Source organism: Mustela lutreola, chromosome 4 (genome assembly GCF_030435805.1).
Source record: "Mustela lutreola isolate mMusLut2 chromosome 4, mMusLut2.pri, whole genome shotgun sequence".
In the NCBI taxonomy this organism is placed as follows: domain Eukaryota; kingdom Metazoa; phylum Chordata; class Mammalia; order Carnivora; family Mustelidae; genus Mustela; species Mustela lutreola.
The window spans coordinates 128,973,196-128,987,892 of record NC_081293.1 but is presented as its reverse complement, the minus strand read 5'-3'; the positions used below and the strand labels follow the sequence as shown (position 1 = coordinate 128,987,892).

Here is a 14,697-nt window from a genome sequence, read left to right as displayed (position 1 = left end):
TCATGTTCTTCATGGTCACATATCTTTTTAATTCTTTTTATATGTATAGATAAGATATATACCGCTTTTCTTATAATATTATTTGTACCTTTTTTCATTTTTTTCTTGGTCAGTCTCAACAGAGGTTGTCTGTCTTATTATTCTTTCTAAGAAGACTCAACTATTTTTTCCCTAGCTCATTGATGTGTACTTTTATAAAATATATTATCCTTTGGGGGTTTTTATTCTGTTATTTCTCTTTGAACTGTTAAATTTGGTTCCTTGTATCATCAATTCACAGTCTGCCTTCCTTTTTGCCACAAGAATTTAAAGACGTTAATTTCCTTTGAATGATAACTTCTCATAGGTTTTGATATGCTATATTTTTATCATACAGTTCTAAATACATTATAGTTGTCATTATAATTTATCTTTATTTTTATTTTTCAAAATTAATTTATTTTAGACAAAGTGAGTCTGAGAGCAGGGGTAGAGGGAGAGGTAGAGAATCTTTAAGCAGACTCCCTGCTGAGCACAGAGCACTATGCAGAGCTTAATCCCAGGACCTGAGTTGAAATCAAGAGTCAGATGCTTAACTGACTGAGCCACTAGGTGCCCCTATAATTGATTTTAAAATTTATTATTAAATAAAATTATTGTATAAAAAATATTTGTTGTCTTAATTTCCAAACATATAGAAATTTATGTTTTTGTCTTTATTTTTGAACTTTCTATATCATGGTCAGGTAACAAAATTTGAATGCTAACAGTTTTTGAAATCTCTTGAGACTTGCTTTTTGTCCATGAGACTAATTTTATTTTCTGTTGAGAGGAAATTGTTCTCTAACTGTATGTTTCAAGGTTCTATATAAACTTGTTAATTGTGTCATTCAAATCATCTGTACTTTTAGTAATTATTTGTTTTCTTAACCTAAAGTTCATTGAATCTTTCATTATGATGATGAGTTTGTCCAGTTTTCCCTCTACTTCTGTCAATATTTACATTATGTATTTTGTGGCTATGTTATGAGCTGTTTGTAAATTTAAAATATTTTTATCTTCTTCCTAAATTTCATCTTATATCATTATAAGTGTTCCTCTTTCTCCTTTATCATTTCTCTTTTATTTGGTATTAATAAAACTGTATCAGTTTAAAAAATTAACATTTGCATAATATATCTATTTCTGTTCTTTTCAAGTTTCCCTGTCCTTATTTTTTCTGTATTTTGTCTTAACAGCATATAGCAGAATTTACAATCTAACCTTATTGTCCCTTTTTAATTGATAAGTTCCATGTATATTTATTGTGATTATTATATACCATATATATTTATTGTGATTATTGATTTAGTTCTTCCATCTTAAATGTGCTTTCTACTTGTCATTTTTCTCTATGCTTTTTCTCCCCCTCTATTCTTGCCTTCTTAATTGAGATCCTATTTGTTAATCCCCTTTATTTCTTTTTAAAAAATATATATTCAAATTTATTTCATAAGAGAAATTCATTTAAGTCACATGGTGACTATAATTTCATGTCCTAAGCAGGCTTTGCCATTCTACTGCCCCCTTCAGACTGATATATGCACATATACACTATGTTGAAGAAAGGATTTTGACATGTGAAACAATGAGAATTGGATACTAACTACTCCATCATCTCCCTTCCTACAGCCAGCCTACACATTTCTTCAACTGTTATCCACACACAGACAAGCTTTCATGAAGAGTGGCTGAACACCAAATAAAGTGACCATAAGATACCCAAATCCAAAGGAACCATTGGCAAATGTTGTGGAAGCAAGGATGAAAATGACGCCATCTTCCAGCCACTAAACATGAAGTACAAACTCTCATCCAAAAGCCAAGACATCAGAGCCATGTTGGCAAGGACAGCAAAGCATACAGCAGAACCCAAGTAGAAGAGTGACATCACTTCATCCCACAGTTATAGGCAACCCACTCACACATGTGTATTAAACGGGGCTCTTTATCCAGGACAAAAATAGGGCCAGGACAGGCCCTTGAAGAGCCACATGGAGAGGCCCTTCAAGGGCCTGTTAACAGTTCTGATAACACTTTGCTCTGAACTTGCCTGCCTAGGAGTTTGACACCTGGCTTGACACACATAAGGCAGTGTTCCAAGGTTATAGCTGGTGGAAAGAGATCTTATCCACACCCTTCTAGATGGATAGTCTGGAAGGTGCTTGGGGACTCTGTGTTAGCCAGTTGACCTCTGGTGGTCAACTCTTGAGCTCCCAGGCAATGGGCTCTCCACTAAGCCCCCCAGGGACTCCATCAGTCTAATAAAGACAGAGTGCAGAGTCAGCACCACACCTAAGAGATAAAGGTTCAACAACAGGCTTCACAGCTGAAAAGATCCCACTCCTTCGTAGAACAGAACAGTAGAGCTGCCTTAAACATCTTGAATTTCTTTGGATATTCTAGGAGGAAGGGTCTGGAGTATCCTGCTCATGGTAATTGTGTTAGAATCAGAAGAAAAGTCAGTTCTTCTCAAGTCAGTTGTTCAAAGTCAGTTGTTATCAAGAGAACAAAAATGCAGCCTGCAGTGAAGTACAGAGCAAGACCACCTACATTGCTCACAAATCAATCTGTTTTTTCAATTCAGGTTTTATTTTCTACCTGTTTAAAAGTTGTGTTCTTTATTTCTGTCATTTAGAAGTTACCCAAGAAATTTTACCATACTTATTTAGCAACTTTACAAAGTATAAATTCAATATCTGTATCTTACCTTTTACCATATGTACTTATCAATTAACAAATTCCAAATTTAGGGGCACCTGGGTGGCTCATTCAGTTAAGCAACAGCCTTCAACTCTGGTCATGATCTCCGGGTCCTGGGATCAAGCCTCAGACTGGGCTTCCTGCTTAGCGGGGAGCCCGCTTCTCCATCTGCCTCTGCCACTACCCCCAGCTTGTGCTCTCCTGCTGTCTCTCTGTCAAATAAATAAATAAAATATTTTTTAAAAATTCCAAATTTACTATCCATATCTCACTTTTTAAGCTTCCTTCTGTTTTTCTCCTCTTCCACCTTTTCCTTACTCTTTGATGCTTCTTTCTCCTTGATTCCCTTCTACCTTCCTTGGATGTTTCACCATTTAGATAGGTTCTATTTATGTTGTATCAGTGGACCCTGCAGAGTAATCAATCACATAGTGGATATTTTCTGTCATTGTCTTGACAGTAGATACTAAGAGTAGAACTTCTGGATCATTTTCAGATTTAAAAATTATGCCAGTTTTCTACCATGGTGATTATACTTACTAGCTGACACTCTTCTCAAAAGCATATGAAAGTGTTCATTTTCTCAAAAATTTGCTGAAGTATAATATCAAATGTGTTAATTTTTGTTAAAATTTAATTAGTGAAAACAAAGTATTATTACTTGAGGGTGAACATCTTTTTTCATATATACTGGATTCTGGTTATTACTCTTCTATGAATTGCCAGTTTGAATCCTTTGCTCATTTTATAGGAGTGGAATGCCTAAGATCAAGTCAAATTGGACAATAGCTTTGGTGGGTGGGAATTCTTTTTTTTTTTTTTTTTAAGATTTTATTTATTTATTTGACAGAGAGAGATCACAAGTAGGCAGAGAGGCAGGTAGAGAGAGAAGAAGGAGGAAGCAGGCTCCCTGCCGAGCAGAGAGCCTGATGCGGGGCTCCATCTCAGGACCCTGAGATCATGACCTGAGCCCAAGGCAGAGGCTTTAACCCACTGAGCCACCCAGGCGCCCCGGTGGGTGGGAATTCTTTGAGAGAGGGAGGGGTTCAAGCTTCAGAGGGTTGTTGGATGTTGGATTAGGTAACTTATAATGTCTCTGCCAATTTTAGGAGTCCATGATTAACAGTGGACTGAAATGCCCAGAAACCTAGAGCTGAAGAAAATCTGGTGTAAGAGGGATTTGTGTGCATTCTACCTAATCAGTTAATGAATCACTTCTCAGTTCTGTTTTGTAGAGAAGCCGCTTATTAAGTTTGGGAGGGACATGAAAAGGCATTGCCAGGGCAGGACTAATGATGGCTATACTGTTAAGAGGAGGAGGGTAGGACTTTAGGAGAAGTGGACTTTAGGAGAACAACTGCTGGGAAATTGGGCTGTTGGGCTTGGCGCACTGCCTCACCATCCCAGCTCAAGAACCCATGAGGAAAAGGTGACCTGCCTAAGGGTAAGTGGGGATAAGGCTTTGGGTTGATTTCCCATACGGCTCCTGTGATGACTGACTGCTATTGGAATCTGGGCATAGACGACAGACTTAAACACAAAGATAGTCCAAATGATGTGTCAAGGCTGAGACTGATGCACAATATTCAGAAAGATACTTAAGGGACTTGAGCAGAGTCTTCATTCTATCAAAGGTTAAAGAAAAGGCTCTTTTCAGCATTAAACAGTGTCTATTTAGGTAGAAGGGAAGATACGTTGCAAGTTTGTATGTGTTAGCATTAATAATTTAAATGGTACGTAGCTAGAGGTTAGAACCCATCAAGGAGGTTCACTTTAATAGGGACTATAGCTTTAGGAAAGTTTTTCTCCAGGTAGTAGAATAGGGCAGAAGGTTGGGTGGGTGGAGGGAGGAGATTCCTTTGGTATAGACTAGACTGACTGCTGTGGTGGATTTTCGCAGAGAATGGCAGAAATCAAGAGGAAGCAGAGAGAGCGAGGGATACCTGAGCCGTTGTAATTCTAGAAATTCGGAGGAAGGCAGGACAGGAGCAGCGACCCAGTGCAGGGCGTGGCGGGTCCAGTGGGTCTCCAGTCAGGGAAGGTGGGCGAGAAGAGGGCTGGACCTCGGGAGCGTAGCCACCCACACTCTGCCGCCTCTTTCTCTAGAAAAGGAGCGTGGTTCGGGCTACGGGGCTGACCACCGCACCACCTGCGAGGCAGCAGCAGGGTCCGAAGCGCCACCTTCGGCGAGCCAGAGCCTCCCAGCCCCCGAGGGCGGTGGAACCGACACACTTTAGCAGGGAGAGCTCTAGGCGCTCTAGGCGTCTGCTGTGGACCGCGCCGAGCGCGGCTTCCCGCCTTTCGCCTGCCTCCGGGGGTGGGTCCGGCTGGGCAGGGGATGGGCGCCGGGAGGTCTGGGAGTCGTCTGGTGCCCGCGCTGAGATCTCTTGTTCCTCCCAGGTAGGAGCCGCCGGAGACCTGCAGGGAGCTGACCGCACGCCGAACACCGCGCTGGACGCGCGCCTCGGCGCGGAGGAGAGGTACTCCATTCGCGCTCGGGTTTCCTCTCCCGAGTCCAGATGACCCACCCGGAGGCAGGAGTGTAATCTGAAATTCTTGTAGAAGAAAATTCTCAGGCCGCACCCAGTCCTTTTCTTTTTAAAGTCGTATCATAAATTGGCACTCTCCGCTCATTTGGGGGGGATCTGCAGTTTTCGACAATGTGAAGCGATCCGAATAACCTAAGTTTAAATTTGTTTCTTTTGTCCCGTTATCCTAACTTATTTTAAGGGAGGTGTCAAACAGCAGTATATCAGTAAGGAGGTGCTGGTGAGTCTTCTTCTCCATCTGCAACACCCCCAATCCCCCCCCCCCTCCAAACCCCCGCTGCCCTGGCTGTCAAGTTTGTGTCAGGGACATTTCCAATGTCAGCCTGGGAGAGTAGCCCTGCGGCAATTCAAAGCCAGTTTAGTCCTTGATGTCCACTTATGTAGTTAGTTTACTGAGTGATCAGTTGGCAGGGAAACTTGTGCAAAGAAACATTAGAAAATGCCAAGATTTTGCCGAATGGCCCTGCACATATCATCATAGCTTATATTACCTTTATTGTCTTTGTGCTCCTTCAGTTATATATTTTAGTTTTCTCCAAACAGATCCTTAACAACCTGAGAGAAGCCAGGGAGCTACCAGGCATCAGTCCATAACAAATATTTTTCCATGAATAAATGTAAGAAGGATCAGTTACTTTAAAACTTGGCGCTTGGGCATCCAACGCCATTTGGGTTAATAGATTGGTAACATCTAAATTAAAAAAAAATAAGTAAACGTCTTTTTCTCATGGCTACACATAGAATGGACTGTATTCTGATTCCCTTAGTTGGAATGTGTTGTAGAAGTCTTGGATAGGGAGACCCAAGACCTGAGCACTTGCTGAACCATATCAGGAGTATTTTTCTAATTTGTAAAGGGAGAAGTTTGGAGCACATGCTTTTAAAGATTTTTCAGCTCTAAAAGTCTGTGATGAAATTAATCCATCACATCTTCGTAAACATGTTTTGGGTTTCAGTGGCTCCTGAAGACTATCAGAAGGTTGGTTAAACAAATCGTAACTGAATTTTTTCAAAGGAAGGTCTGAGAGTCAACAACTTAGAAGAAAACCAACAAATACATAGTAAGCAAATTTGGCTTGATCAAAACCAAACACATATATATTTACGAATTTTTAGGTTTAAACAGATCATTAATTGAATCATTTTCTTTTTCTTTCTTTCTTTCTTTTTTTTTTTTTTTTAAAGATTTCATTTATTTGTCAGAGAGAGAGAGAGAGAGCAAGCAGGGGGAGCGGTAGGCAGAGAGAGAAGTAGGCTTACCACTGAGCAGGGAGCCCAATGCAGGTCTCAGTCCCAGGACCCTGGGATCATGCCCTGAGCTGAAGGCAGATGCTTAACTGACTGAGCCACCTGGTATCCAAATAATTTTCTTTTTAACTTAAAAATACTTTCCCTGTTTTTTTTTTTTTTCTAAGAAACAAAGATGAACATTGGAGAGGGACAGGAAAAATAAAGTAAGATAAAAACAGAGCAGGAGGCAAACCATAAGAAACTTTTTTTTAAAAAAGATTTTATTTATTTATTTGACAGATCACAAGTAGGCAGAGAGAGAGAGAGAGAGAGAGAGAGAGAGAGAGGAGGAAGCAGGCTCTCCGCTGAGCAGAGAGCCCAACTCGGGGCTGGATCCCAGGCCCCTGGGATCATGACCTGAGCCGAAGGCAGAGGCTTTAACCCACTGATCTACCCAGGCGCCCCACCATAAGAAACTTTTAAACACAGAGAACAAACTGAGGGTTGCTAGTGAGGACGTGGGTAGGAAGATGGGCTAAATGGGAGAGGGGCATTAAGAAGGGCACTTGTTGGGATGAGCACTGGGTACTGTATGTGGGTGATGAATCACTGGATTCTGCTCCTGAAACTGGTGCCACCTTGTATGTTAAATAACTTGAATTTACGTTAAAAAATTAAAACTTAAAAAAATTTATTACTTTTTTTCCATGTATAGACAATGGGTTTTGCCACAAGAAGATGGTTCTACCTACCACTGGGCTGCATGATGTTGATCAATCTGATGAATGCTGATTTTGAATTTCAAAAGGGAGTGCTTGCCAGCATCAGCCCAGGCATCATGAAAGATATTGATTTCCAGTGCTGGAATGCTTGCTCTTTGACGTTGATAGATCTCAAGGAACTCAAGATACAGCACAATGTAGATGCTTTCTGGAATTTCATGTTGTTCTTGCAAAAATCCCAATGGCCTAGACATTATAATGTCTTCTTAAGCATAGCTCAGGATTTCTGGGACATGTATGTAGACTGCTTGCTTTCACGATCTCATGGAATGGGCAGAAGACAGGTGATGCCTCCCAAGTATAATTTTCCACAGAAGGTAACAGGAGGTAATTTAAATGTGTATTTAAGAGAACAACAGGTTTAGTATTTTAAAAAATTAAGTATTTAATCCTTATTTGCTAACAAATTTGCCCAATTTTTTCTAACAAGATTGACTTTGATTTTCATTTTTACTGATTATGTATTATTAGAAACTGCAGGAGCTCTGATATGCAGAGATCTAAATTATCTTGAGATATAATGCATTTGGTAGATCATTAAAATTATTACCTTATTTTCTCCATGGATAGTTAGTTCATAAGAAAACTATTTAATACCACAATCATTCCCATTACATTTATTGAAGAAATTTTAAACATAGGACATATAGTTAGGTTTTTAAATTTTTTTCCATAGGATTATTTAAAAGGAAAACATCTTAAGAGTCACATTAGAGTGACAATAATTTCTCCTCTCTAATATTATAGGACTGGATTTTACAAAACATGAGTTTTACGTATGAGAGAGAGAACGTGGAAAAGACCTCAAGCAAGGGGACATCAACCTGAACATTTAATCTGTCAGTATTTCTGAGGTCAAATATTTCCTGCAGTATTTATCAAAATTGTTATTTCTAATTCTTTAATATTTATGAAAGTTGCATTTGTGTTGCTGTGTAAGTGCTTTATGGCTTTTGAATTAGCATTTCTGTCTTTTCAAGTAATTTGTCAATTTTTTTTGGTCAATAATTTTTTATTTGGAAGGCATCTTTGTAAAGCATTTTTAAAGAAAACACTTAAAATGCAAATGCAATATATTTTTAAATACAGTAGTCAATGGAGTAATGCTGTAACTAATTTTATAAGATATCTTATACATAATGTTGACTTTAAAACTGTGCCAGAATTAATGCCAGTATTGTCCTAAAAGGTAATATTTAATCTTGATGTAATATACCAAGTGGCTTCTGAAATGTGCATTTTATCACCAAGCCATCCCTTATATTAAAGTGTTTTTCTATGCATTAAGGACTAACTTTTCTTATGTTCTCACTTTTATTGTCTTCAGTTTTTAAAAAAGAATAACAAACAGGAAGGTAATAAGAAACTTTGTTTTAGTACAGTCTGATAGAAATTTCATCTTTAGTTATTTGCTCAGTTTTCTTCTTTTTAAAATATATTTCCTATTTCCATCTCACATCTTATTCCAAAAAGGATATTAAGCTTTAAAAATATATACCAAACAGTAGGATAATATCAAGTAAACGAGGAAATTGAGATGATGGGAAATGAAGACAGGAAACTAATAATATGTAGTTGTAGTTTAGATTAATACTTTTTTTTTTAAGATTTTATTTATTTATTTGTCAGAGAGAGAAAGCGCACAAGCAGGCAGAGGCAGAAAGAGAAGCAGGCTCCCCACTGAGCAAGGAGCTGGATGTAGGACTCCATCCCAGGACCCTGGGATCATGACCTGAGCTGAAGGCAGTGGCTTAACCAACTGAGCCACCTGGGTGTCCCCAGATTAATACTTTCAAATACACATTGTAAAAGCCTATACCTTTGATAAAGGGGTGGCTGTAAATTAGTCTGGGTTTCCTACTTCTCAGGGTGAAGAAGGACTCATGAGCAGTTGCAAGATTCACACTGTTTATAAGAAAAACCAAACAACATGTTTAGGAGAAGCCCAGCTTTTGCTAAGACTAAGAACCAATAAAAATCATAGGTCTTCATGATGGCTACCATGGTATACAGCACTGTTTTTTCAAGTTCCTGGCAATGTCAGATTCCCTTCAGTACAAGCTGACACTTACACATCCAAACTCAATTACGTATAAATAATTTTAAGAGCCCCCCAAATAATACGCAACAAATATGCAACTGTCTAATGGTTTGACCAGAGTAAACTTTAAACTTTAAAGGGTGAGGTGGGGCTGACATTGAGTTATGGACCACTTTGAAGTTCTGATGAAGCAATAGACACTTTAGTAGAAGTTACATGTACACAGTGTCCATCATTTGTGGATGATTTTGGGGGAACGGTTCATGGACCTCAGGTTAAGAATCTCCAGTGTATTTTACTAATTTTAATTTTTTGTGTCCATTTTTAAAGAATCTCCAATATTAAAAAATAAATGAATTGCATAGCTTTCTAGTATTATTTTATAAATATTTCATATAACTTGGGTTTTTTAAAAAAAGATTTTATTTATTTGTTTGTTTGTTTATTTATTTACTTGACAGAGATCACAAGTAGGCAGAGAGGCAGGCAAACAGGTGGTGGTGGGGAAGCAGGCTCCCCGCTGAGCAGGGAGCCTGTTGTGGGGCTCAATCCCAGGATCCTGAGATCATGACCTGAGCTGAAGGTAGAGGCTTAACTCACTGAGCCACCCAGGTGCCCCATATAACTAAGTTTTATATAGTAACTGGTTGCAGATAATAGGAGATTGTAAGAGATTGTAAGTCTAATGAAGTTCCACATTGAAAATACTTTATCTTGCCAGTTAAGGACAGATCCTTAAACAGTTCATAAAATCAAGTGGTTGGAGGATTGGTCTTTTGTTCTCTTATTCAAATGACCAGAAAGAGACACAAGAAGTTGCCTAATTCCTTTCCTACAGGTGGAGACACAGGGTCATGATTTTCCCTAGAGAATCTCTCTATGTGTGGGCAAATGTTCAATGCTCAAAAGTTCAATGGCATAAAGCAAAATCGGATCATTTTAGCCTAAGAATTGGTTCAGTCACATGTCCTTACCATAGTTGTCATAAAAAATTTCTACTGCATCAAGGATGAACTTTTTAGTGTTAATCAATTAAACTTAATCGTTAGCCTTCCAAAATAGGTTAATTGCAAATGGGTTTCTAGTTTTCCTAATTGAAATATATAGGGTACATTGGAGGGGCACCTGGGTGGCTCAGTGCGTTAAGCCGCTGCCTTCGGCTCAGGTCCTGATCTCAGGGTCCTGGGATCGAGTCCCGTATCCGGTTCTCTGCTCGGCGGGGAGCCTGCTTCCCCCTCTCTCTCTCTCTGCCTGCCTCTCTGCCTACTTGTGATCTTTCTCTGTCAAATAAATAAAATCTTAAAAAAAAAATATTAAAAAGAAAAAGAAATATATAGGCTACATTGGATTATTAAACATAAGGACATATGCCAAAATGGGCATTCTGGTTTTAGAGCAGTTCATCTTAAGCTTTTTTGTTGGTACTTAGATATCATATTCTGTTTAAAATCCCTTCCCCACACTGCAATTTTTGGCACAAATCATGTTATTTGTATATAGAAAAAATTATTTTTTTTCATCATTCATTCATTCAACAAAAACTCATTGAGTTTAGAGGTACACTGCTAAATAATCCTTGACTCACAGAGTTGCCATTGCAGTGGGACAAAGGTACAGTAGGAAATAATATTTCAGAAGTAGTTTTACGATATCAAAATATAAGGTTAAAAAGAGAAATGGTGGGGCGCCTGGGTGGATCAGTGGGTTAAGCCTCTGCCTTCAGCTCAGGTCATGATCTCAGGGTCCTGGGATCGAGCCCCGAGTCAGGCTCCCTGCTTCCCTCTCTCTCTCTGCCTGCCTCTCTGCCTACTTATGATCTCTCTGTCAAATAAATAAATAAAATCTTAAAAAGAGAGAGAGAAGTGGTAGTCAAAATGTGGTTGAGTGGGGAACAGTGTGTATTTCTCTTCTGCCCTATTCAAAAATCATCTGACTAGATGAGTCAAAAAATCACTTTTAAACTTTAAATAAAATTTTAATTTTAGAATAGTTTTAAGTTTGCTTAAATTTCCAAGGATGGTGCAGAAAGATCTTGTATACTCACCTATTTTTTTCCTATTGTTAACATCTTACATTAGTAGGGTATGTTTACCATAACTGATAATCTTATAGTGATAACTTATTAACCAAACTTCATATTTTATTTGGATTTCACCAATTTTTCCCTGTTGTCCTTTTTCTGTTCCAGAATCCTGTCTAGGACACCACCTTATATTGAGTTATCTTGTCTCCTTAGGCTCTAAGATGTTTTCAATGACCTTGAGAATTTTGATCACTGGTCAGGTATGTTATAGAATATCTAATTTGGGTTTGCCTGATTGTATTTCTCAGGGTTAGACTGACTTTATAGACTTTTTGCATGAATACCACAGAAGTAAAGTACTATTCTCAATACTTCAGATCAAGGGTACACATCATCAACATGAGGTATCACGTATGAAGTTTAACCTTGGCTAAGTAGTATATACCAGGTTTCTCCACTGTAATGTTTTCTCTTCTCTTCCAATACTGTATGCTTTGGAAGCAAGTCACTAAGCATAACCCACACTTAAGGGAATGGGAAGTTATGTCCCAACTACTGAAGGAAGGAATACCTACATAAATTATCTGGAATTCTTTGGAGATTTGTCTATCCTCACTCCCTCCTCATCTCTGTTTCCTTCAGACCTCTTCTGTCATTATTTACTTAAGTCGTTAGAGACTTACAAACTTTTATTTATGCTTGGGTTATAACTCATTATTTTGTTGCTGAAATTGTTCCGGATTTGGTCATTGGGAACTCTATAGGATGCTCTAGACACACCTTGTGTATTTCCACCCGTCCCTGGAACCAACAATTTCTTCAAGGAGTCCTGGTTTCTTTTATTGGAGAATATTATTAGAAACCAAGATCTGAGCAGTAGGTATTTCTGTAGAATTTTGACCTGATAGTACCAGGCCAGTCCCTGAATGTCAGGGACTGCTTTTTTCTTTCTCAAAAAGCATCCTTGACTGGAAATCTAATACAAGCAATTATGAAACATACATGCTAATTAAACTAACATAAGCACAGGCTGTGTCAGCAGAGTGTGTGTAAAAATGAGGAAGACTAGTTCCGTTATATCCTTCATGGGTCTTACGACACTGGAAATCTTTGCTCAGTTTGTCTAGTCACAGATTGAGGAATATTAACAAATTGTGGCACTTCAAAAGGGTGTGGCCAGATACAATGTCTGGAGTGATTAGGTTAGTTTTTTTTTTTTTTAATTTTATTTATTTGACAGAGCGCACAAGCAGGCAGTGTAGCAGGAAAAGGGAGAGGGAGAAGCAGGCCCCCTGCTGAGTAAGGAGCCTGACATGGGGCTGGATCCCAGGACCCTGAGATCATGACCTGAGCAGAAGGCAATTCCTTAACCAACTGAGCCACCCAGGCGCCTCATTAATTAATTAAATAAGAATGATTACAGTATTTGGGTATTTGGGTATTTGACCTGAGAAGACTCAGGCTGAACATGATAGTTTTTTTCCTGTGATATGAAAGGTACCTTGTGCTCCAGAAGACAGACTGAGAATTAGATGAATGAGTTATTCACTGGTTTTTATCCAATATAAGCAAAAATTGGCTAACAGTTTAACCAAGGAAGGAGCTCCCTCATGTGGTAAACATCTCATTACTAAAGTGTGTCAAAACCACTTCATCTGTATTCATTAAAGTCCATTTTTATTCTTTTGACTCTCATTTCATTTAGTTTATTAGCAGAATTTTCAGTTTGAGATCTTGAAATTTTGTCTTAATTGACTCATGGAAGGGAAATATATTGTCTGCCTTTCAGTCAGGCTGGGTGGGCTAAGTAGGCTCAGGAGTAGTGTGGATGCGCCGGATGTGAGGAGAACAGAGACCCATTACAGTTAGTGACATTGTCAGACCGATTCACTTGCTCACTGCAAGGGTGGCTAGAATTGTAATATGCAAACTTGATGTGCATCTATCTACCAAAGTTAAATGTCTGAATTAAGTAACACTACGCTTCATCCACCCACATTCCTTCAGCTGTTAAATCGCTGCTAGACAACAACCTGCCCTATTTTAGCTTTTCTCTTCCCGATGGGTAAGATCAACACAGCAGCGGGGGGGAAAGGTCCACAGCTATCACAAATTATTTTGATTGTCATCAGTCCTAATCAGTTTGGAGATACCAAGTTGTACTACATACAAAAAGTTATCTTCAACCAAGTAATATCAATTCCATTTTTACACATTGGTTATGTAATAGTATTGGTTAATGTAATAGTATTTATGTCTCATCATTTTAGGGGAAGTATATCACTGTTACAGAGTAAATACATTTGAACTACTTTAATAAGTTGTGTTTAGCCTTACCTGTATAGTATTTTACTATAATAGCTCAGGACTGTTCTACTTGCAGAGCTCAAGGGAAAGGCTGCCAGGAGCTGAGGCCACCAACATACTCATTTAATAATTTATTTACTGATATGTTAGTTTCGATGATGAATGAAATGTGGTTTCTACCTTGTCATTAGGGAGCTTAGCATCTGAGAAAGGAGCTTGTTACTCTACGATATGAGGCATAGATTACTGTTCTTAGCCATGGACACTTCATCTTGATTCTGTACCTGATATACTTGAGGTATATCTGGTGATTTTCATACGGTCATATCATCATTGCACATTCCTATCCATGCCCATTCTTGTCCCAAGAACTACTCTTTGATGGAATCTTTATGCTTCCTGTGAAGCACTTAGGGCTTCCTGTGAAGAGGATGAACAATTTATGCCTTCTATTATCTTGTTGGTGGTGATAATAGAGAAAAGGATTCAGGAGAGGCAAAGCTCCCTGATAAGCTGATGTACATTATCAACTAATGCAGGCCACAAAGAGAATAGGCAGCTGGGCCAGGATGAGAAGCTGCTGGCTAATGGTGTACTGTCAACTCATTCTAATTAGAACATTAGCAACAGTTGGCAGTTTCTCCCTTCACTACAGATTCCACTAACTTCACAGATGGAGACAATGGAAAATTACTGAATGAATGTGAGTTGGGGGAAGAAGAGGAGGATGAAGGAGGAAGTAGGAGAAGGCGGGCCCGATGGAGATAATAGAGCCCTCTCTTATTTATAAGTGGATTTGATGCATGTTTTCCCAACTTTGCATTCGATAGCATCATGTTGGTAGCTTGTAATTGGTCACAGTGGGACTATTATTTACACCATCCAAATGGCAAACACTACAAATGAGGGCCTGTTCCCCTTGAAGAGCTGATTGTTACAGATTTACCAGGACACTGCTGAGTGTGCCTATGGGCCTAGAATCTAGACTCAGATTCCAGTATATTTCCCTATTTACGAAACCAGGTTCTTGTCTCTCCCAGTCTT

The 14,697-nt window shown here is 38.8% G+C and overlaps 1 protein-coding gene across 2 annotated transcripts; it reads left to right on the top strand.

The window, feature by feature from the left end:
- The first annotated feature begins 5,077 nt into the window (after positions 1 to 5,077).
- On the top strand, positions 5,078 to 11,607 carry FAM237B (family with sequence similarity 237 member B). 2 transcript variants are annotated; one of them, XR_009352827.1, is made up of 3 exons: positions 5,078 to 5,201; positions 7,216 to 8,121; positions 11,512 to 11,607. XR_009352827.1 is itself a non-coding variant. In XM_059171069.1 (2 exons), exon 2 carries the CDS (start codon positions 7,219 to 7,221, stop codon positions 7,645 to 7,647), a length of 429 nt encoding a protein of 142 aa, XP_059027052.1. In that variant the 5' UTR covers positions 5,078 to 5,201; positions 7,216 to 7,218; the 3' UTR covers positions 7,648 to 8,554. The 2 variants fall into 2 exon arrangements, 1 of the variants encoding a protein (XP_059027052.1); XM_059171069.1 differs by lacking the exon at positions 11,512 to 11,607 and having other exon boundaries at positions 7,216 to 8,554.
- The last annotated feature ends 3,090 nt before the right edge of the window (positions 11,608 to 14,697 follow it).

Excerpts from the sequence above, each read along its gene's own strand:
- FAM237B (XM_059171069.1), top strand. The coding sequence starts at position 7,219 with ATGGGTTTTGCCACAAGAAGATGGTTCTACCTACCACTGGGCTGCATG.